General features: G+C 35.4%; 1 protein-coding gene across 1 annotated transcript in view; it reads left to right on the plus strand.

The window, feature by feature from the left end:
- The window catches only part of EDIL3 (EGF like repeats and discoidin domains 3), a 772,555-nt gene that overhangs the window by 589,448 nt on the left and 161,253 nt on the right, over positions 1-21,854 (plus strand). The window contains exons 7-9 of the mRNA XM_007950540.2: positions 940-1,095; positions 2,667-2,811; positions 8,801-8,985. Coding sequence (XP_007948731.1) covers positions 940-1,095; positions 2,667-2,811; positions 8,801-8,985 — 486 coding nt within the window. The remainder of the gene's footprint in view (positions 1-939; positions 1,096-2,666; positions 2,812-8,800; positions 8,986-21,854) is intronic.

The raw sequence follows: 21,854 nt of genomic DNA on the forward strand, positions 1-21,854 counted from the left end.
GGTAACTATCGAAAGAAGAACTCTATTTAGATAAAAGAAAAGTATTAAATTTTGTATTAGAAGACTATTAGTCCTGTAGCTGTGGATTGAAAGATAATTTGGAATGAGGAGAAAAGAAAACTCATTGTCTTCAGGTTGATTCCTATTCATAACAACCCTATAGGACAGAGGACAGCTGCCCCATAGGGTTTCCAAGGCCATAAATATTGAAAGAAGTAGACTTCCACACCTTTCTCCCACAGAGCAGCCTGTTTGTAAAGGCTACACCTTTCTGCCACAGAGCAGCCAGTTTGTAAAGCTCTATACAATAAAATTAAGAAAACAGCAATATTTGGTAGAAAACCTGAGGTCCCTTTCTGATCTGTTTGTACTCACAGACCTGTAATGAAGACAGTAGAAAAGATAAGAAATTAAAGATACTGGTTTTTTTTTTTGGTCATCATCATCATTGTTGCCTTTACCTTTTCTCATTCTAATATTAAAAGATCTCACTGAGACTTTAATGTTAAGTGTAAATGGAAACATTTTTAAGCCAAATTCAGTTGTTTGAGACACATTAACCATCATGTTGACATTTGAGTTTCATAGTAATGACACTGAGGTTATTTGGACAAGATCATATTTCCATTTTTCAGTTTACTAGGTCATGCTTCTCTGCTTTCTGAAACTGCTTATATATTGGGGCACAATATACATGTCACGGCTTATTCACTCAGAAAAATATAAACCATTATAGAAAGAGGTTTTGGAATTAACCTAATATATGCCCATTTAAAAATGTATTTCACTAAAATAAAGTCTCAAAAAAGTTATTAGTTTTTTTGTGTTATTCTTTAAAATGATGCTAATGAATAAAAATGTGTCACTCCTAAAATAGATACTGTCAATTTTGTTATCCTGAACAATATGGTCATCATTGATTCTGCTTTGTCTCCTCAGATAAATTTGCAAAGGAAAATGCGGGTCACTGGTGTGATTACCCAAGGAGCCAAGAGGATTGGAAGCCCAGAATATATAAAATCATACAAAATTGCCTATAGTAATGATGGAAAGACTTGGGCAATGTACAAAGTGAAAGGAACCAATGAAGACATGGTAAGCTGATTTAACCTGCTTAATTTAAATTTAAAATCCCATTGTTAATCATTAATTCTCAGATGATTGATCACTGTGTCTTTGGTAGAAGACTTATCTTGTAGGAAATTAATTTTTGGTGGTTTTTTAAAAAATTCTTGAAATGTGGTAAAAGAGATAAGGAATTCTTCTGAGTTATAAATTTACAATGGCTATCATTTATGTTTTCCTGAGATTTTAATTAGTAGTACCATAAAAATTTTGTCACAAAATTAGTATGGTCCTATATGTGACAATTAATTTTTGTTTTAAAAATGGTTTTCAATTTTATTTTATTGTTTTGACAGATTAGCACTAATCGTTAATCAAATAACTACTTACCAAAATGATTATCTTTGAAGCACAAAGTGATAGGCCAGATGCACTGATACCTTTATGTGCCTTAATATATGGAAAAATGTTATTTAGAAGAATACAGTGTTTCAGAGGAAGTGGATATAGTATTAATGTCTCCTCTGACTCTTCATAGATAGTCTTAATTCTTCCTCAAAAACTTTATTTAAAAATAACAGGACTTCAGATCATCCCACTTAAAACTTAGCCTTTAGATTAGACTTCAATAAATTTTATGACAGTTTTAAAATTATCTTATTAAATAAATTTAAATAAAATGTTTTGGTTACCAGGTAATATAAAATGTTGTTGTTGTTATGTGCCGACGAGTCGGCCCCGACTCATAGCGACCCCTCCTTGCGTTTCCGAGGTCATATCACTACAGAAGTCGATTGCCCCCATCTGCCTTCCAAGGAGTGGCTGATGGGTTTGAACCACCAGCCTTCTGGTCAGCAGTCAAGTGCCGTAGGCATTACGCTATCAGAGCTCTCAGTATAAAATATAAAATTAAAATTAAATTAAAGGAAATTAAAAATGACATATTTAGCACTTAATTTTTTAGAAACAAATGTAATTTTTCAGTAGATATATAGGTGAATTTCTTATCTGATGATCTGAGACTGACTGAGTAAGCAAGGAATCTTCATGCATCAGATCATAGCATTGTTGTTGTTGTTGTTATTTGCCATTGAGTTGGCCCTGACTCATAGCGACCCCTCCTTGGGTTGCCGAGGCAGTATCACTACGGAAGTAGATTTCTTAACCTTCCTTCTGAGGAGTGGTTGTGGGTTTGAACCGCCAGCCTTATGGTTAGCAGTCAAGTGCCTTAGGCACTATGCTATCAGAGCTCCTAAATACTAAATAGTAAAATGAATAAAAGGTTAAGTTAAAGAAATTAAGTTGCCCATTTGTCATATAAGAGAGAAGCACTTACTTGGCTCTGAAGTCCTTGCTTTAAAATTGATAACTCCTTTATAGGGTAGATTATACCATAGGCCACAGTGGTTTATAGCTTTAAGATCTTATCTATGGGTTTTCTATTCCTATTGATGTTAAGGTGCTAAATGCTTCAGACACCTAAATTATTTATTCCAATCCTTGAAAGATTAAGTTGGGTAAGGCATGGGGCTAGTATATGGAATAGCCAAAGAAGCTGCTACAATTAATAATTTTAAAATTCATGTTATGCCCTTACACAGGTGTTCCGTGGAAATGTTGATAACAACACCCCCTATGCCAACTCTTTCACACCACCCATAAAAGCTCAATATGTCAGACTTTATCCTCAAGTTTGTCGAAGGCATTGCACTTTAAGAATGGAACTTCTTGGCTGTGAGCTATCAGGTGAGTTTCATATTATCTATTTCTATACTGTATTTAAAAATCAAAACCAAACCCATTACCACTGAGTCGCTTCCAACTCATAGTAACCCACAGGACAGAATAGAACTGTCCCATAAAGTTTTCATGGCTATAAATAATACAGAAGCAGACTACCTCATCTTTCTCCCTTGGAGTAGCTGGTGGGTTTGAACCACCAACCTTTTGTTTAGCAGGCAAATGGTTTAACCACTGTGCCATGTGAGTTTCAAGAAATAAAAACACATTTTCTTGTAGTCTGCTACTAAAATGAAAATTTTCAACACTCATAGATATTCATTGCTGCTAAAAAATATTTATATCATGGTTCAGTTGGGAAACACTGTCACATGTGAGATAAACAATTTCTATAATATGCCACAATTTGGAATTAAGGAGCAATGTATTTTTCATTGTGGTTCTGAGTGGTCAAGAAAATTACAAAAAATTCTTACCAGCAATTTTTGTGAAATGTAAATGTATCTTACTGTTGTTGGTAGTAGCTGATTAATATTTTATGTCAAATGTTTAGTAAAAACTGCCAGGCCTCATAAAGTACAATTAAGTTTAGGCTACATAGCATAGAAGAGTAAGTTTCATTTATGTATATCTACCATAATAACTTGGCTTTTGGGAGGAAGGTTTTGTGGAACATGAAAATTTATCATTTCTCCCAAAGAAACAATGCTTCAGTACCAAGATTGTTTCATAAATTCATTATTGGATCTTTCTCAGCTAGAGACCAGCTTATTGTACAGTGGTTATCCATCCCAAAGATAGTATATCAAAGACTTGGAGTTAAATAATTCTTGTCCTCCAGGAGCATCAGTAGTAAGTATAGGAGGAAGTCTTAACGTGTTCTTCTCATAGTGGTCCCCTTTCAATATAGCTAGATTATGAACGAAATAGAAAATTTTGTCTAGACGTTTTACTGTGTTACATTGTTGGTGGTTATTCTTATATTTCTGGCATCAAAATTTATAAACTCTCTTGCCCATGTGGCCTGAAATTATTTTGTTCAAACAACTATGGAAAAAAATGTACAAGGCTTTTTAGCATATCCTTGAAGCATGAGAAATTCTTTTTCAAACTTACCATACCTACCATTTAGTTAAAAAATAGAAGTACACATCTCTGCCAAAAGACAACTATATGCTTTTTATTAATTTCAAAAGATGGCTTATAGCTTAAAGTTCATATTTCTTTTTGTTTCCCTTTTCAGAATTATTTCTGACACCAAGAATGTTTACTAAGTACATAAAAGTTGCTATTAAATAAAACAATGGGTGTTTTGTTTGTTTGTTTTTTAATAGGCCCATTACATTTAAAGGAGCTGCAGTGATTTGGCCAGATGAATCAACCTATTTTAGGAATCACATTTTCATATTATTTATGGGTGTCTTTTATGAAGCAACCAACATACGGCTTTAGTGCCGTTAATTATCCTATCTGAGATGTTTCCCCTATTTTGGTAATTCAGATTGGCTTATTGATCAACAGTAAATCTCAGCAGAATTATTGCTGTACAGTGTTTGTACTGCATGCCACTATATCACCAGGGCCACTGTCATCCCTGACCCATTCATCATAAAGCAATCAAGAGGGAGCCACAATATGATAAGGTCTCCTGTAAGCTCTGTAGTTTTAGCTGCTTAATATCACCTTCTCCAATTTTTCCAGTCTTTTGATTCAAGAGGGTCAATCACCTATACATGGCAAACCCCTAAGGTGTAAATATATTTTACTTTCAAGTTTAACAAGAGGTTACACTTGACACTTTGCAGATTTTATTTTCTGAAAAAAGAAGCAGTGCCCTATCTCCCAATGCCACAAATTGATTTTGAACTTACAAGTACAGAGCAATATCTGTTGCTAGATATTGTAAAAGCTAGGGCACTTCATTATCAAAATGATCTATTTTATTGTTAAAACTTCACTTTGTTTAGGAGATATCCACAGTAGTAAAAATTAATTAGTTTATATGTATGAAATCATATGGCTTAGAAAGGAAATCTGTGGCATTAGCTACATTGGCAGAAAGGTTAGTTATAACAGTTGTAAATAAACAGTAATATGACATACCAAACTTTTTCCCAGAATCCAATGCAGCACAGTAAAGCCCAAGGCTGCCTTATGGTACTCAATAAACTTATAAGACCTCTCAACCTGCCTAGAAGATCAGCAGTTAATCTTCTCTCAGACACTTAAAAAGAAAATCTGCTAAAATCTCCAAAAGATACATAATATAAGATGTTTAGAATGACATAGATCATGACTATAATTGTTGTTGTTGTTATGTGCCGTGGAGTTGGACCCAACTCATAGCACCCCTCTTTGGGTTTCCGAAGTGGTATCACTACAGAAGCAGATTGCCCACCCTTTCTTCTGAGGAGTGACTGGTGAGTTTGAACCTCCAGCCTTCTGGTTAGCAGTCAAATGCCTTAGGCACTACACCACCAGAGCTCCTATAACTATAATTAGATGTGGAATAATAATCCATTCTTTCTTTGAGCAAATATTTATTTAACACCTCACTTACTGATGAAGATCAAAGACTATAACCTTTGGTATGGATTATGCCTCAACATAAAGAAAACAAAAAATCCTCACAACTGAACCAATAAGCAACATAACACTAAATGTAGAAAAGATTGAAGTTGTTAAATATTTAATTTCACTTGGATCCACAACCAACACCCATGGAAGCAGCAGTAAATACATCACACATTGTATCGCACTGCGCAAATCTGCTGCAGGGGACACCTTTAAAGTTTTAAAGAGCAAAGATGTCACTTTGAAGTCTAAGGTGTGCCTAACCAAAGCCATAGCATTTTCTATGTCCTCATATGTATGTGAAAGCTGGTCAATGCATAAAGAAGGTGAAGAAGAATTGATGCCTTTGAATTACAGTTGGTGTTGGCAAAGAATACTGAAAATAGCAAGGAGTGCCAGAAGAACGAATAAATCTGTCCTGGAAGAAGTGCAGCTGGAATGCTCCTTAGAAGCAAGCATGACCAGACTTTATCTCTTGACTTTGGTCATAGTGTCAGAAGGGACCATTTCCTGGAGAAGGATATCATGCTTGGTAAAGCAGAGGTTCAGCGAACAAGGGGAAGATCTTCAAGGAGATGGATCGACACAGTGACTGCAATGATGGACTTAAGCATAGCAAAGATTATGAGGATGGCCAAGGTCCAGGCCGTTTTTACCTCTGTTGCACATAAAGTCACTATGAGTCAGTACTGACTGGATGGGACCTAACCACAACAACTGGGCTGAATACTGGATGACAGATTGGTTATTAAATGAATGCTATGACTAAGAAAAAATGGTCAAAGTAGAGGCATTCTTTTTTTCTAGTCAATGCTTCAAATACTATGTTAAATAATAAAAGGAAAAAAATAACAACCTTTCTTTCTCCCATTTATCTTTTCCTAAAAATAAACAGTTTTACAAAGATGGAGAAGGGAAAGTATTGAAGACCAAGTAAAATGTCTATAATATCAACAATGCATATTATCTTGTAACTGCCTAAAATAATTAGCATGCCATTTGTTATAATACTATAATTCATAATTCTATAAGATTCTTAGAACTTGCAGACTCTGTGAGATTTTGTTATGATACTTTCCTTACCCAGAATTTATATTGAAGTGTTATAGCTGTCTTTATCATAGAGCTTAAAGTATAGATTTCCTAGTAATGAAACCGGAAAAAATGCTGTTTTAAGGCAATAGGACTAACCGCTAGGCCATTTTTCATCATGTTTGTGTAGGAAAGACATTTCCTAGAAAGTGTAGGTGAAGATAAACATGAAGGAACCTCAGGAAGGAAGAAGTGATCTAATGATCTATCTATTGACCAGAACAAAATAGTTGTCATTGAGTCAATTCCAACTCATGACAACCCCGTATGTGTCAAAATAGAACTATGCTCCATAGGGTTTTCAATGACTAATTTTTCAGAAGTAGGTCACCAGGACTTTCTTCTGAGGTGCTTCTGGGTAGACTCTAACTGTCAAAGTTTCTGTTAGCAGCCAACGGCTTCACCAGTGCTTAATAATTTGCACCACACAGGCCAAGACAGAGAGCAATAAATTGCTGTTGTTGTTATGTGTGGCTGAGTCATCTCTGACTCATAGCGAGCCCTCCTTGAGTTTCCAAAGTGTTATCACTACAGAAGCAGACTGCCCAATTTTCATTTGAGAAGTGGCTGGTGGGTTTGAACTGCCAGCCTTCTGATCAGCAGTCAAGTGCCTTACACACTACGCCACCAGAGTTCCCATTACGTTCTAGTTAAGACTTAATTATTGCAAAAGGGTTCTAAATCACCTCTCCTAGAGCCCAGACTTAAAATGGCTTAGTTTTAGAAATTCTACCCATTCATAGGATAGCCATTAGTACTTGCTGATCTGTGGGCACTTAACACTGCTACAAGGCGCTTTGGTGTCATAGTAGTTAAATCATTTTGACTGCTAACCAAAAGGCTGGCAGTTCAGATCAGTTGCTCTGTGGAAGAAAGATGAGGCAGTCTGCTTCTGTAAAGATTTACAGCCTTGGGAACACTGTGGGGCAGGTCTGGTCTCTCCAAAAGTGTCACAATGAGTCAGAATCGACTCATTGGCAGTGGTTTGTTTTAACACTCCTGTGAATTTGAGTAGGTAACACTTACCAAATGCTAACTATGTGTCAGCATTATTTCTAAATACTGTATAGTTTTAAACTAACTTAAAAGAACACTTCTATGAGATAGATTCTATTAATATCACCATTTGACAGATATGAAAACTGAGGCATAATGTGGTTAAATAAATGGGTTCAAGGCAACACAACTTGGAAGTAAGGGACTAGTAGAGTACAAGGGAAAGTCATTGGTTAGAGAAGTCTTATCATTTATTCTTTGTCCTTGATGATCAAACTTGCTCTGTTTATTTCCTGGCCAAATGTAACAGTTTCACATACTGAAGACTCAATCATTGACCTATATGGTAATAAAGCCATCATTCCTGTTACAACCTTTGTGAATGTCATTTTGTGCCACTTACATTTCAAAATTTGGAATAATACATGTATATTTCTGTGTGTATAAACACAGACATGCGTTACATAGTCACACATATATACACACGACTTGATGGACAAACAAACCTGTATTTTGGACCACATCAAAACTATGAACAAATGTGGTAAATTTGAGAATGTTCCCCATATATCCCAATACTAGCAGTTATTGAGTATGATTAAATATAAGATTTTATATAAAGTTGTCTTGTAATGATTTTAACTAGAATGAACTAATTTTCTTCTGTTATCTTACCTATTACTTTACATTCTACACTTTCACAATGCCTGCTACATAGTACACACTGAACATAGTAACATTTAATATTTCCCTGCCTTCCAGAGGAAGCCATATTGGTGCCATCAGAATCACTGATGAAGATTAACAGATACTTATTTGGAAATATAATACTACCTAGTTTAGATTATAACAGTGGAGGAGTTTGTGACAATGATGTATACTAAGATAACTTTCATTTCCAGTCATATGGGAACAGATACAAGAAAACCAAATATACTCTGTGAGTATATTTTTAGAGACACAATGAAACTGTTAAAAGCCATGGAACAATCATAAGGCTACCAGTAATGAGACAGGAGAGTATTTCAGTATTGTTTTCATTTTTCAAAATCATCTATCACAGAAAAGTAGTCTGAATTGTCTTTCTTGTTTTCAATTTTTTGAAAATACATTCTCAGAAAAATAGCCTGAATTGGCTATTTTGCTTTTCAATTTTTTTCCAGATTTATTTCTGATTATAGCTTTGTGTGTGTGTGTGAATTTTAGATGTTTTCTCTGTGGGGAAATGAATAGCATTATGCTTAATCTTCTCTTGACGATACAAAATGAACGCAGAAAACTTCCAGGGTGATAAATTATTTTTCTCATTGAACCTCTTCTCATTTTCTTTCAGGCTGCTCTGAACCTCTGGGGATGAAATCAGGACATATACAAGACTACCAGATTACTGCCTCCAGCATCTTCAGAACTCTCAATATGGACATGTTCACTTGGGAACCAAGGAAAGCTCGTCTGGATAAGCAAGGCAAAGTGAATGCCTGGACTTCCGGACACAACGACCAGTCACAATGGTTACAGGTAATGCTGTCAAAAACTGTTTCACCTTTCACCACTCCTCTCTCTCAGGAGATTATGTATTGGTTAGGTGAATGTCAGAGCCATTACCTTCATACAAATTACATATGTTTTCCCCTTTGGTTTTTGCTAAGTTGATAAAACATAGAAATTCCTTATGAATCCATGTCCAGATGCTATTGTCACTCTAATATTGATTTTTAGATGCTACTGTCAGGTTGATGTGTCATATTGTACCAGATTACACTATCTATCTATCTACCTATCTATGCCTATTTGATGATCGGTTATGAGAGCATTTTCTTTGTAACATTTCTCTATTGTGTCAGTATTGGTTTGGAAACTGTCACAGGAGGAATCCAAACAGCAGTGATAACAAGCCATTTACCTTGAGATTATTAACAAAAAATCATGACTCATGACTTATTACCTCTTCACCTGTGGTTGCTAAGCAGTATAGCAATTTGATTATTTTTGTCCTAACAGAGCTTACTTATAGAAAGAAAGCTTAGATACTGAAGTTTAGTTAGCATTTGTAAGTGAAGTGAGGTCACAGTCAGTGCTTTTTAGAACAATATCATTGAAATGTGCTTTTTTATGAAGTACTTTTGAAGTATATACAAATGCGTTAATGTCTTCTGTGGTAAAGAAAAGTAAGACAGCTTAATTCCATAATGAGGTCACTGTATATGGAATATATGAGTTCTATTCTCACTTATTTTTATGCTACATACATGAATTTAAAAACTCTGGCAACTCATTGTATTTCTCCAAATAGTGAACACAATTAAAATAGCAAACTTTAATGTGTCAAACCAGATTTGTCACATCTGAAACGACTATTACCAAGTCACTTGAAATTTCAGTCACTAGTCCGTCCCTTCCTTACTTGGCCTTACTTTTCCCTATTTTAATATGTAGAAATTGTCACTGTTTTTACTACTTTGCTGTCACATTTGATCTGGACCCTCCTTGACTGGAGATTTATTGAGCTCTTTCATTTGCCACCACACATTATGGATAATTATGTATGTCTTTCTCCTATTACTATTCTATGAGCTTCTTGGAGATACAGAGTATGTATTTTTTTTATATCATCTCAACACTCAGCATGATGTGTTGTATATAACAATAACAAATTAAATCATTCATTTAGCAATATTCATTGAGTGCCTGTTGTTGTTGTTATGTGCCATCGAGTCAGTCCTGACTCATTGCGACCCCTCCTTGAGTTTCTGAGGCAGTATCACTACGGAAGTAGGATTGCCCAACCTTCCTTCCGAGGAGTGGCTGGTGGGTTTGAACCGCCAGCCTTCTGGTTAGCAGTCAAGTGCCTTAGCCACTACGCTACCAGAGCTCCCTATGAAGTACCATATAACATGATAAATAGAGGTGCCGTACGAGTGAGTGTGACACCATTCATGATCTTAAAACATTACCTCCTTCTTAAACCATTCCTCTTATTGGGCTTCCATTACAACATATTCTTTTTGTTATCCTCCTACCTCCTGGCTAATCTTTCTCAATATCTTTTCCATGTCACCCTCCCTCTCTCTGTTATTGTTGTTACCCTTTTCTAAAACCAAATCTCCACCATCATAATAACTGATTTAGCAAGTATTAGTGACTTCAACTACTAAATAACAATCCAATTACTCTAAAATATTTTCATTGTGACTATGTAGTCTCTCACTCCATTATTTAAAATCCTTTGATAACTCCCTAGTGACTTCACAATTAAATACATATTCCTTAATTATGTCTTAAAAATCTTTCCATAGTTTGGTTCCATTTCATTTGGTGCCAAATTCTTCTAATTTTTCTTGGGTTGTTCAAACTAAATATAATTTCTCACTTAATATTCCTTTATAACTGTCCTCTTCCTAGAGGAAAGAATGGAAAGAATGCCTTTGCCCATAGCATCACTGGCTTAAGTAAGTTAAATCCATCGGCTGTGGTTTGCATGTACCTTTACCTTGGAGGAATCCCTGGATGGTGCTGATGGTTAACCACCCTGACTATTAATAAAACTGTGTCAATTCAAGTCACTCTGAGGTACATTGGAAGAAAGAACTAACAATGTAGTTCAAAGAAATCAGGCATTAAAATCTCTATGGAATACAGTTCTACTCTGACACACGTGGGGTCACATGAGAAGACTCAACAGCAACTAGTTTTCTTCTGAGGAGGCTTTGTTGCCAGTTCCTTTCCTCCTCAACCCTGGCTTGAGTTATCCTCTATATTCTCCTATGTCCTCTTGCTTCCCTCATCAGAGCTTTATTGCACTGCATTGGAAACTGTGTTTTCATTCTACTTTGTTTTCTCTGAAAATGCCAGGACTGTCTATGTCTTGACTGTTTTAGCCCCAGTGCTTTGCTAACTGTCACAAAACCTGGCACCTGGTAGGCATTCAATAAAATTTTGTTGAATGAATGAATAATGAATGCTTAGTTCAGAGTATAATTCAAGTTATGCATTTGGGTCTACACAGCATATAATTTGATACCCAATTTAAAAGGCAAACTGTTACATATCTGCAAAGTTTTAAACAACATTTAAAAAATAAATTTGAAGTCAAATATGAAAGAGCTGACTTTTTTAATAGAGGAATTAAATTTTTATAACACATTTCCTTCATGAAGCTTTCAAATTGTTGATTTGAAGAAAATTATCCTTCTTTTTGTTAGTCTTTTCAATGGCAAAGTGAATCCTGTTCTTTATTGTTATGATATTTTTAAAACTGTAAATATTCCAGTTATATTTCTGATTACCTGCAACTAATATTATTTGGGAGTCATACTACAAGACAAAATATTTTATACACCATAGCTAATTCAGACAGACTGGAGGACTCTAGAAATACTCACCTAAAGGGACTGCTAGTGGCAACTTTTCTTAGAAAAACAAAAATAAAACAAATATTTTTACATGAATGAAGGTGTAATATTCAGTGCAAACACCCATCCATCACTTGATTGAGGATAGCTTTTCAACTGTCTTCTTAAAGTCACTTGCATACTGAAATTGATTCATTCTGTTGATGACAGATTTTCTGTCAAGTCAAGGACCAATTCATCCAATATATATCTATTTTTTGTGTGTCAAAACATATTTAGAACCTCCAAAGGAAAGAAAATGGATACCTGTCCTTTTATTTACTTTCTGACATTGTGCAAGAAAATGCTAAAGAACTGTTACCATTTTTAGTGTTTTCTTCTTGAGAGAATATAATCTTTTCAACTACTCATTGTTTGTGTTTTTGTTGAAAATAAGCTTGTCAATCTTACAAATAACAATGGAATAGAATATTTTTGGTTTTGAGTTGTCCATACAGAGATCAATTTTTATCTTTAGCTGAGGCTTCTGAATTTTTAAATTTTAGCTCTATTTCTAATTAAAATATATAAGTTGTGACCTATACCTTTCAGAGGAGAAAACATGTCTATAACTTATATTCTCTTCCTTCATTATAAATCTTCTGTCTATTAATTATTTAAAGAAATTTATTTTATATACCAACTATATATGTGACTTTCTAATACAAAGAGTTTTATTTTAGTTGAATAGATTTTTCTAAAACATAATCAGATAACATTTGGAATTATAATAGCAATAAATGAACCCAAGGAAACCTTAAGTAGGCCTATTGTGGTATTTCAAGAATTCTTATGTATTCCTTTAAGAATTCTAGCACATGCAAGTATCATTTTCATGTTTTATTCCTATTATTACTCTAATGTTTCTTCCAGTCTCTTCTGTAAGATCAAAATTTCTGGAGTCCCTCAACCAGAGTTCTTGTGTTATTTTTTAGAAGACATTGTACCTAACTGATAGTACCCAAGAACTCCTATTAATCATCCAGTCATCATTCTATCCCTATGTGAACATGGCAGAAATGTGTCAAGTCCCAAGCAGTCCTAGATGAGAGACATTTTTCAGTCCTTTTAAAGAATGCTATTGTCTCTACTCTAATGCTATGATGTTCTCCAAAACTTCAAAATTTAACCAAAACTTTAAACAACAATACCTAACCAATGTGTTTTCCAGAGCCTACTAAAAGTTAAATAGCACTTTCTGCCATTCATATTTATCGTCTCCAAACCCATGTAGAAAGATCCTAAGCCAATCATTTCAGATTCATAGATGGACATTCCTGACGTACGATGGACAACATTTTAATCCCTTTTATAAAAATAAAGTGGCATTTAACTCACTGAGGTTTGTTAAAATTAGATAATTCTTTTCTGTGATTAACTTCTAAACAGAGGAGCCAGAATGTGTTAGATTTTTAGGTGGAATAAAAAAGATTAATGATGAAACAAAGAAAGCATACAATAAGTGCCTGTTACTGAGTAATTTATTTATTTCCCTTTTTGATCATTTATGTGATCTTAGGAGGGTATAATCTCACAGCATCAATCACAATAAAAATGCAAACATTTTCTTTCTCCAAAAATACATTTCCAATAAAACTATGAAATATAAACCTACTGCCATTGAGTCGATTCTGACTCAGAGTGACCTTATAGGATAGAGTAGAACTTCCCCATAGGGTTACCAAAGGCTGTAAATTGTTAAGGAAGCAGACTGCCTCCTCTTTCTCCCACAAAGCTACTGGTGGGTTCAAACCACCAAACTTTTCATTAGTAGTCAAATGTTTTAATTACTGTGTCACCAGAGCTCCTATGAAATAAGAAGTAATATATTATAGATTGGTTGCAAACTTTAAGTAGTATTGATAGATTACATAAATCTTCAATACCAAAAAGAAAGAGAGAGAAAGAGAGAAAGAAATGTTTTTGTCTAGATAGAATTAGATTTTTCAGATGTTTGATCTCAAAAGGAAAAAAAAAAAAAACAAACCTGCCATTGAGTTGATTCCAACTCATAGCTACCCCCAGTGGCTTTCCAAGGTGGAAAATCTTCACAGAAGTAGGTTGCCCCATATTCCTTCTACAAAGCTGGTGGTGGCTTTGAACTGCCAACCTTCTAGTTAGCAGTCAGATGCCTTAGATAGTGAAAATAAATATTAATAAAATGAGCATTATGTCATTTGGCAATGTTCACTACTAAAACATTATTTTTACTAAAATGTGTATGCTTTTATTTTTATTCCTACCAGATTTTCAACAGAGTAGGTAAATTCCCTTTTTATTTATACTAAGATTAGAAAAACTGATTGAGATTCAGCAAAAAAGTAATGTATTTAATGGTATTCTATTAGGAGAATTACTGGTGATAATCTTATAAATTGTGAATAAATATTCTGATTCATCTTGGTATGGGGGATAGAGCAAAACAATGAACACAAAAATTAATTTCAATTGATTAAAAAACTTTTTTAAAAAAATAAGCCATCACAAATTCTCTTACACTTATTTCATTGTAATTGATCTATTGTTTTATTGGTAGTAAATATAGAAAATGGATAATTCAGTATTCATAATTGAACCTATTAAAGAATTACTCAGATTGCATAAGGGGCAATAAAATATAATTGACTAATAAGAAGGGAAATGTCATAGTGTCACTTAGGAAATGACCTTTTGATCTGTTTCATGAGCTGTATGCTAATTTAACAGTCTGCATAGTATTTCAACCAAATTTGTAGAATTAATAGAGTTGCTAGATTGTACATTTCATCTTGACCTTTGTCAAAATTGCATCTAACTCTACACAGCTTTATTTCAATACAAATTTTATAGAATTATGTGAGAAAGCAATTGGATTTATGCTTTCAGATTTAAAAAGCCTTACTTAAATTAATTCATTTTAGAGCTTTAAAAAGGGAGTATCATAGCTATAAAATCCCTAACTCTTTAGAGTCCTTTATTTCTGTTGCCTTCTGGAACACGTATTTACAAAAGAGCTGAGGGGAAGGTTTTTGAGGATCAAATGACCTGTAGACTCCTGGGAAACATTTGGCAATATGAAGGAACGTTTAGATGTATAATTGACCCTACAAAATTTCTTACATAGCAAATAGAACCCTGCATAGGTTCATCAGTAAAGCAGCTGTAAGAGATAATAAGTAATGAAAATTTCTTGATGAATGATTGTGAAATGGCTACTATTGTTTCATAAAATTGAGACATTTTCTACTCTAGCAATTGAATCAAATGATGCCCATACTTGCTCAAAACATAGATCCTCTTAAGAGTTTTATCATTTTACATTCCCAAAAGGAATCTCACTAGCTAATTAAAAGTCTTTAAATAAGCAAAACAAAATTGAGTAGGATAGTTGCAGAAAAAGTATTTAGACTATATAAATAAATATATATTTATATAAATATAAATAAGTAGTATGCTAGGGCCACAATCAGTATAGTATATTGAGTACATAATTAGCAAGGGAGCTCTGGTAGTGTAGTGTGTAAGATATTTGACTGCTAATCAGAAGGCTGGCGGTTCAAACCCACCAGCCCCTCCTCAGAAGGCAGGTTGGGCAATCTATTTCCATAGTGATACTGCCTCAGAAGCCCAAGGAGTGATCACTATGAGTTGGATCCAACTCCACAGCATCCATTATAACAACAACAACAAAAAAAAAAACAGGTGGAAAGAACTGAAGGACATATTTATCACTGTGTCCTTCTACATATATGATTAGTGATACTCTGATTTTCATGGGTTCAGCATTCAAAAATCAATAAACAGAAATGTCAGAATTTGGACATTTAAAAAAAGAAGAAAAAAAAAAAACTGTAGTCGAAACCATTACAAATTGATTAGCAGGACTTATAAGAATTGCCTGTGCCCAGCAGGCTCATTCATGTTTTCATGATAATGAAAATTAAATGACTTCTGATTTTTTTTGTGTGTGCAAATGAATTTTAATTTGCAACGTATCAGTTATCTTTGTATTAATGGAATATAGTTATAAGTAGTAACTATTCTCCTCTAAAATATGGCCTGCCTATAAGATGGGACAATCTACTTCCATGAAGATGTACTGACTCAGAAAACCAATGGAGGTTGCTGTGAGTCAGACTGAAGTCGATGGCAGTGAGTTTGTTTCTTTCAGTTTATATGCCAGTGGGTAAAATTTAGAACTTGGGAATGCTGTTTCATATAAAATGAGCATTTGTAGACTTGTAAATAAAATTTGAGTCAATTTTAATTGGTGATTCCATTTTGTCTTTAAAGCAGTCCTCTTGGTAAGCTAAGGATCTCTGGTAGCATAGTGCCTAAGGCATTTGATTGTGACCAGAAGGTTGGCATTCAAATCCACCAGCCACTCCTCAGAAGGAAGATTGGGCAATCTACTTCTGTGGTGACACCACCTTAGAAACCCAAGGAGAGGTCACTATGAGTTGGTTTGACTCGATGTTGACTCAATGGCAGTGAGTTTGGTTTGATTGTTTGCTAAGCTAAGTTTATTTTATGAGGCTGCAGATGCTCAGAAGACTAGCTAAGAATTATCAGCCAGTCAGTAGTTAATAAGTAGATCTGTTGGTGGTTCAAACCCACCAGCTGCTCCATGGAAGGAAGATGGGACAATCTATTTCCATAAACATTTGCCAACTTGGAAATCTAGTGGGGGTCACTGTGAGTCCACTGGATAGCAGTGAGTTTTTTGAGTTTTCAGAAATTAATGGAGCACTCCATATATGACAGGAAACTCATATGAATCACTACCACATTCTTTTATAGACTGCTTAGTGAAAGTGATTTGATACTTTTTTTTTTCCCCCAAGAGATATTTTTGTTGGGTTAGGAAGCCCTGCCAGCACTCAATTTCTGCCCATAATTTCACTGACCACTTATACTGGTTCCTGATACTTCTGTGGATCAAGCTTGCCCTCTAATCTTCTGATTTTTATTTATTTATTTACTTATTTATTTTAAATTGTATATTCCTTACAGTGTTTCTTGGCATTGAATACATATACACACAAAATTTGAACCCTACACTGAGGCAAAAAGACTGCTCATAGACAATGTGGTGAACTAAGGTGCATCTCCCTATGCTGAGGGCTACCCAGAGGAGACATTGTTGTTGTCATTGTTGTGTGCCATTGAGTCAATTATGACTTATGGTGATTCCATGTGACAGAGTGGAACTGTCCATAGGGTTTACTAGGCTGTGATCTTTATGCAAGCATACCAAATGACTTTTTTCCACAAAGCCACTGGGTGGGTTCGAGCTACCAAACTTTCAGTTAGCTGCTGAGTGCTTAACTCAACTTTGTACCACCAGGACTCCTTAGGAAGCCCTGGTGGTGTAGTGCCTAAGACAGTTGACTGGTAACGAAAAGACTGGCAGTTCAAACACACAGCCACTCCTCAGAAGGAAGATTGGGCAATCTACTTCTGTAGAGATGCCACCTCACAAACCCAGCTATGAGTCGGATCCAACTGAACAGCAATGAAACTCTCTACACACATGAATTTAAATATATTTGATCATTATATTATATGAAATATATTTGGGAAATTCTCATGTGTGTAAAATATTTGAAAAATTAAATTACGTTTTTGGTTTAAACAATCTATTTCAGATATGTCACAGCCTACTGTGGATCTCAGTTCTAGTCTTTAAAAATGAGTTCCCCCTAAGCTGGAATCAACTAAATGACAACTACAGACAACAAACAATAGAATAATATTTCTCCTAGGAAATGTAGATCCACTTCACCAAGCCCTTTTTAGTATGTACTTTTAATCTGAATCTTCTCTGAGATCCATTATGATGTAATTAAGGACAAATCTAACTACAGCTTCCAAGTCCTCACTCTCTGGAATTAGTTTATGTTTTAGAAGAAGAAAAACAAATATAAATATTCTTGGCTAGAGCAGGATGTAGCTAAGCATTAATGCAAACTAGAGTTTTTGCTCTCTCATTGCCCATTTTCCTGGTCTGGGATCTGTCAAGAAATCTACATACTGCTCCCTCCACTTGACCTGCCTTCTATTCCTTTAGTTCCTGATGCTTGTCTGACTGCCTCTTTTCGTGTGTGTCTGCTCTTGAGCTTTCCTGGGTCCTTGTTGCTTGGTACTCCTTGATCTTGCAGGCCATCTCCATCCTACTCTCTAACTTAACTGCCTGTTTATCCTCAGCCCACATTTATCTCAGTGGAAGTTTCAGAGATTGTCCTGTCTTTTAAACTGACCACATGATGCCACATTGACTATTGACTTTTTAACATACCTGGGTCCAGCTGACTACCATAGCTGACCTAGATCATCTCCACCATCCTCAGTTTTCTTGATTCTTGATGTTTGTTGTGTATGTAAAAGTATTGTCCTGGCACTCACTCTAGTTTTTGAGATGCTTCTTTTTTTTTCAGATTATTCTACTATTGTAATTGTGTCCTAGTGACTACAAACTAAGAATTTCCAAAAGGATTCTTTCTTCCTCAATCTGATTATAAACCAATAAAATTAGGATAATACATACCAGTTTTTCATCTTACAAATATAATGCTTTATTGGATTGGTAACAGAATTCTTACCTTCTGTGTTTGATACCAAGTCTGATTCCCAGCCAGTGCATCTGAAGTGCAGCCACCACTTATTTGTCAATGGAGACTAGTGTGTTGCTATGATCAGGTTTCACTGGAACTTCCACACCAAGACCGATTAGGAAGAAAGCCCTGGCAACCGACTTCTGAAAAATTAGGCAGTGAAAACCCTGTGAATCACAATGGGAACATTGTGGATGGAGGTGCCTGAGTTGGGGCCTGACTCAAGGGAAGCTAACAACAAAATATCAGTTTGTTTTTTTTTTTTTTTAACCTCTCACAATGATAAATTTTATCACCATTTCCCAAAATGTAATCTGCAGAATACTGCAGAATACTAAGAAGTTCTGTTCTGAAATGTAATTGGGAAATTCTCTATCATATTCTCTGTTCTAATTTCCATGGAGATTAACATAATAAAAGCACTACAGAATCCTGTAGGAAATAAATGATGATGATGATGATGATGATGATGATGATTTTATCTTGGTGATTTCTAATGTATTTGCACACAGACTCGTTTTTTAGAATAGCTATCTTAACTCCCCAGGAACCACACTGGAATATTCTAAATTAACTAAATTGCATTTCAGTTGTATTTCATTGTTTTCAAAGAGATTTTCAAATAAGTTTTCATTGTGTCCTTATAATAAACTGGGGACATATAGCTATTTGTATACTCTTACTCAAAAACGGAGAAGAAAACAGTTTACATGAGTTTCGTATTGTAACCATGCAAACCACAGAATTGGACCAAAAAATCTAGTTTTTCTATTTTGCTTTGAGTGCCTTTTTTTTCAGCACTATTCATATCTGACATCTTGTGTAATGGGGTTAACCTCAGCAGTGTATTTCCTTCAACATTATTTTCAGTACAGAAAAAATATATGCAAAATATTAGGATCTCAAAACATAATTTTCCAATCCACTGCATTCTTCTGTTTTTGTTATAGACCTACTCAATAACACAAATACTTTCATAAATTATTATGCCTGTAACTGTACAAGCTATGTATTGGAAACTGCCTACATGAATTCAAAATATTGTTTTCACTTCATCTTCAGAAAGAATGTTGCACAGAAGCTACAGTCACTCCAGAGTACCTGAAAAATAGCCAACCCATATCATGAATAAAGTGTACCATATACATTGACTGTTTTAAACAAGGAAAAAGTAATGTGTGAACACAGGTACACCTGTTAAGAAGCAGTTCCTATAAATTAAAGGACTTAGAGTGGTTTATAACAGTACACCAATATTTATTTGTCAGTCAAGTATTAACTATTTTCTGACTCATTCACTAAAATGTTGATTTGATAATTTTCTTTAAAACTCTGTTTCTTTTTGGCTTAAAAATGCAGATCATTATTAAAATTTGTCTTTAAATATGTAAACTGTAGATGTTTATCTTCCTGCAAATATTCCTGTAGCTTGGTGTAGTAGTTAATATCAACTTAAGCAGTAGTTAAGTAGTTAATGTCAACTTGACTGGGCCTGGTTTTGAGTGGCTGGGTAGTTGGATGTAGTTATTCCCAATGATAAGCCTGATAATCAACACCATGGTGAAATCTGCTGTGAACAGTTAAGTGCATTAGGGATGTGATCTGCTTCCAGAAAATAAGCAGCTTTGAAAAATCTCTCTAGCTTTTTAGCACACTTGGATTCTATGTTTAGAGTCTTCATTTAGCAGCCTGCCATGTTGCCTACTGATTTTAGGACTATTTCTGGACTTGAACTAGTGGCCTGCTGTGTTACTTGTTCACCTTAAGTTTTGTCAGCCTCAGCAGCCAAAAGCTGCCTCAGTTAAGAGATGCCTCCAGCTCCAGTGGGCCAGGAGCAAGAGGCAGAGTGGAAGCCCAAAGTCAAGGGCCCTTCACTCAGCCCCTATAGCCAGCACTTTGAAGTCAGACTTATAACCTCCTAAACTGTAAGACAATAAATCTGTTTGTTAAAGGCATTAATTTGTGGTTTTCTGTGTGGTAGTTAAGGTTGTGTGTCAGCTTGGCTGGGCCTGTTGAGTGGCTGGGCAGCTGGTGGTAGTCATTCCCCATGATGAGACTGGCAATCAACTGCATGTTGGGATCTACCACAAACAGCTGAGTAGCTGCTTTAGAGATATGGTCTGTTTTCCATATATAATCAGCAGCTTTGGGAATGGTCTCTAGCTTATGGCATGCTTGACCCGTGCATGTAGCTGTGTCGTTGTTCAGCAGACTGCCATGCTCTACCGACCTTGAGACTTTCAGTGGACTTGAATTAATGGCCTGCTGTGTGGTTTGGTAATATTGGGACTGTGACTTGTTACTTATTGACCTTGGGTTTGTCAGCATCAGCAGCCAGCATCGAGTGAAGAAAACCCTCCAGCTTCAGTGGTCCAGGAGCAGGAGGCAGAGCTGAAGCCCAAGGTTGAGGGGCTTTTACCCAGTCCGCAGAGCCTGGGACTTTGAACTCAGATTTAAAGCCTCCAACTTGCAAGAATAAACTGTTTGTTAGAAGCCATTCCATTTGTGGTATCTTCTGTTAGAGTGGTACTAGGTAACCAGAAGAGTCTGTTATTAGCAGCATTAGAGAACCAAAACACTTGGCTTTGTAGTTTGAAGTAAAGATTCCTCCCTTCATGCCAGTGAGAGAGGCTTTTGTATTTGACATGAATTAAACTTCAACACAAAATCCATATTAGGTTGTACATTGTTCTACGTTAAAGTGAAATACTACGTATAAGAAACAAATATATGCAACAGAAAATATAAAGTATGAAAGCATTATTATTTTACAAATATATCCCTTTCACCTTTTCCTTATCTAACAAGTCAAATTAGAGCTTTTTTGAGCAATAAGATTTCTGTTGTTCTATATATTTCCTCTTCTACAGACTCAAAATGAAATATAATTGTTATTGTTAGGTGCCATCATGTCAGCACTGACTCATAGTGACCGTACATACAACAGAGTGAAACACCGCTCATTCCTGCACAACCTCACAATCCCTACTGTGCTTGAGCCCGTTGTTGCAGCCACTGTATCAATCCAGCTTGTTGAGGGTCCTCCCCTTTTTCACTGACTCTTCTCTACACCAAGCCTGCTACCCTTCTCCAGGGAAAGGTCCCGCCTCACAACATGACCAAAGTATATGAGACAAAGTGTGGCCATTCTCACTTCCAAGGAGCATTCTGGCTGCACTTCTTCCAGGAAAGATTTGTTCATTTATCTAGCAGTTCATTTTATTTTCAGTATTCTTCTCCAATGCCACAATTCAAAGATATCAACTCTTCTTTGGTCTTCCTTATTCATTGTCCAGCTTTCGCATGCATATAAGACAAATGGAAACACCAAGGCTTGGGTTGGGTGTACATTAGTCTTCACAGTGACATCTTTATGACCTAACACTTTTTTTTTTTTTTTTTT

The sequence above is a fragment of the Orycteropus afer genome, unplaced genomic scaffold (assembly GCF_000298275.1).
Source record: "Orycteropus afer afer isolate SDZICR_OR568_19922 unplaced genomic scaffold, OryAfe1.0 scaffold00276, whole genome shotgun sequence".
NCBI classification, from domain to species: domain Eukaryota; kingdom Metazoa; phylum Chordata; class Mammalia; order Tubulidentata; family Orycteropodidae; genus Orycteropus; species Orycteropus afer.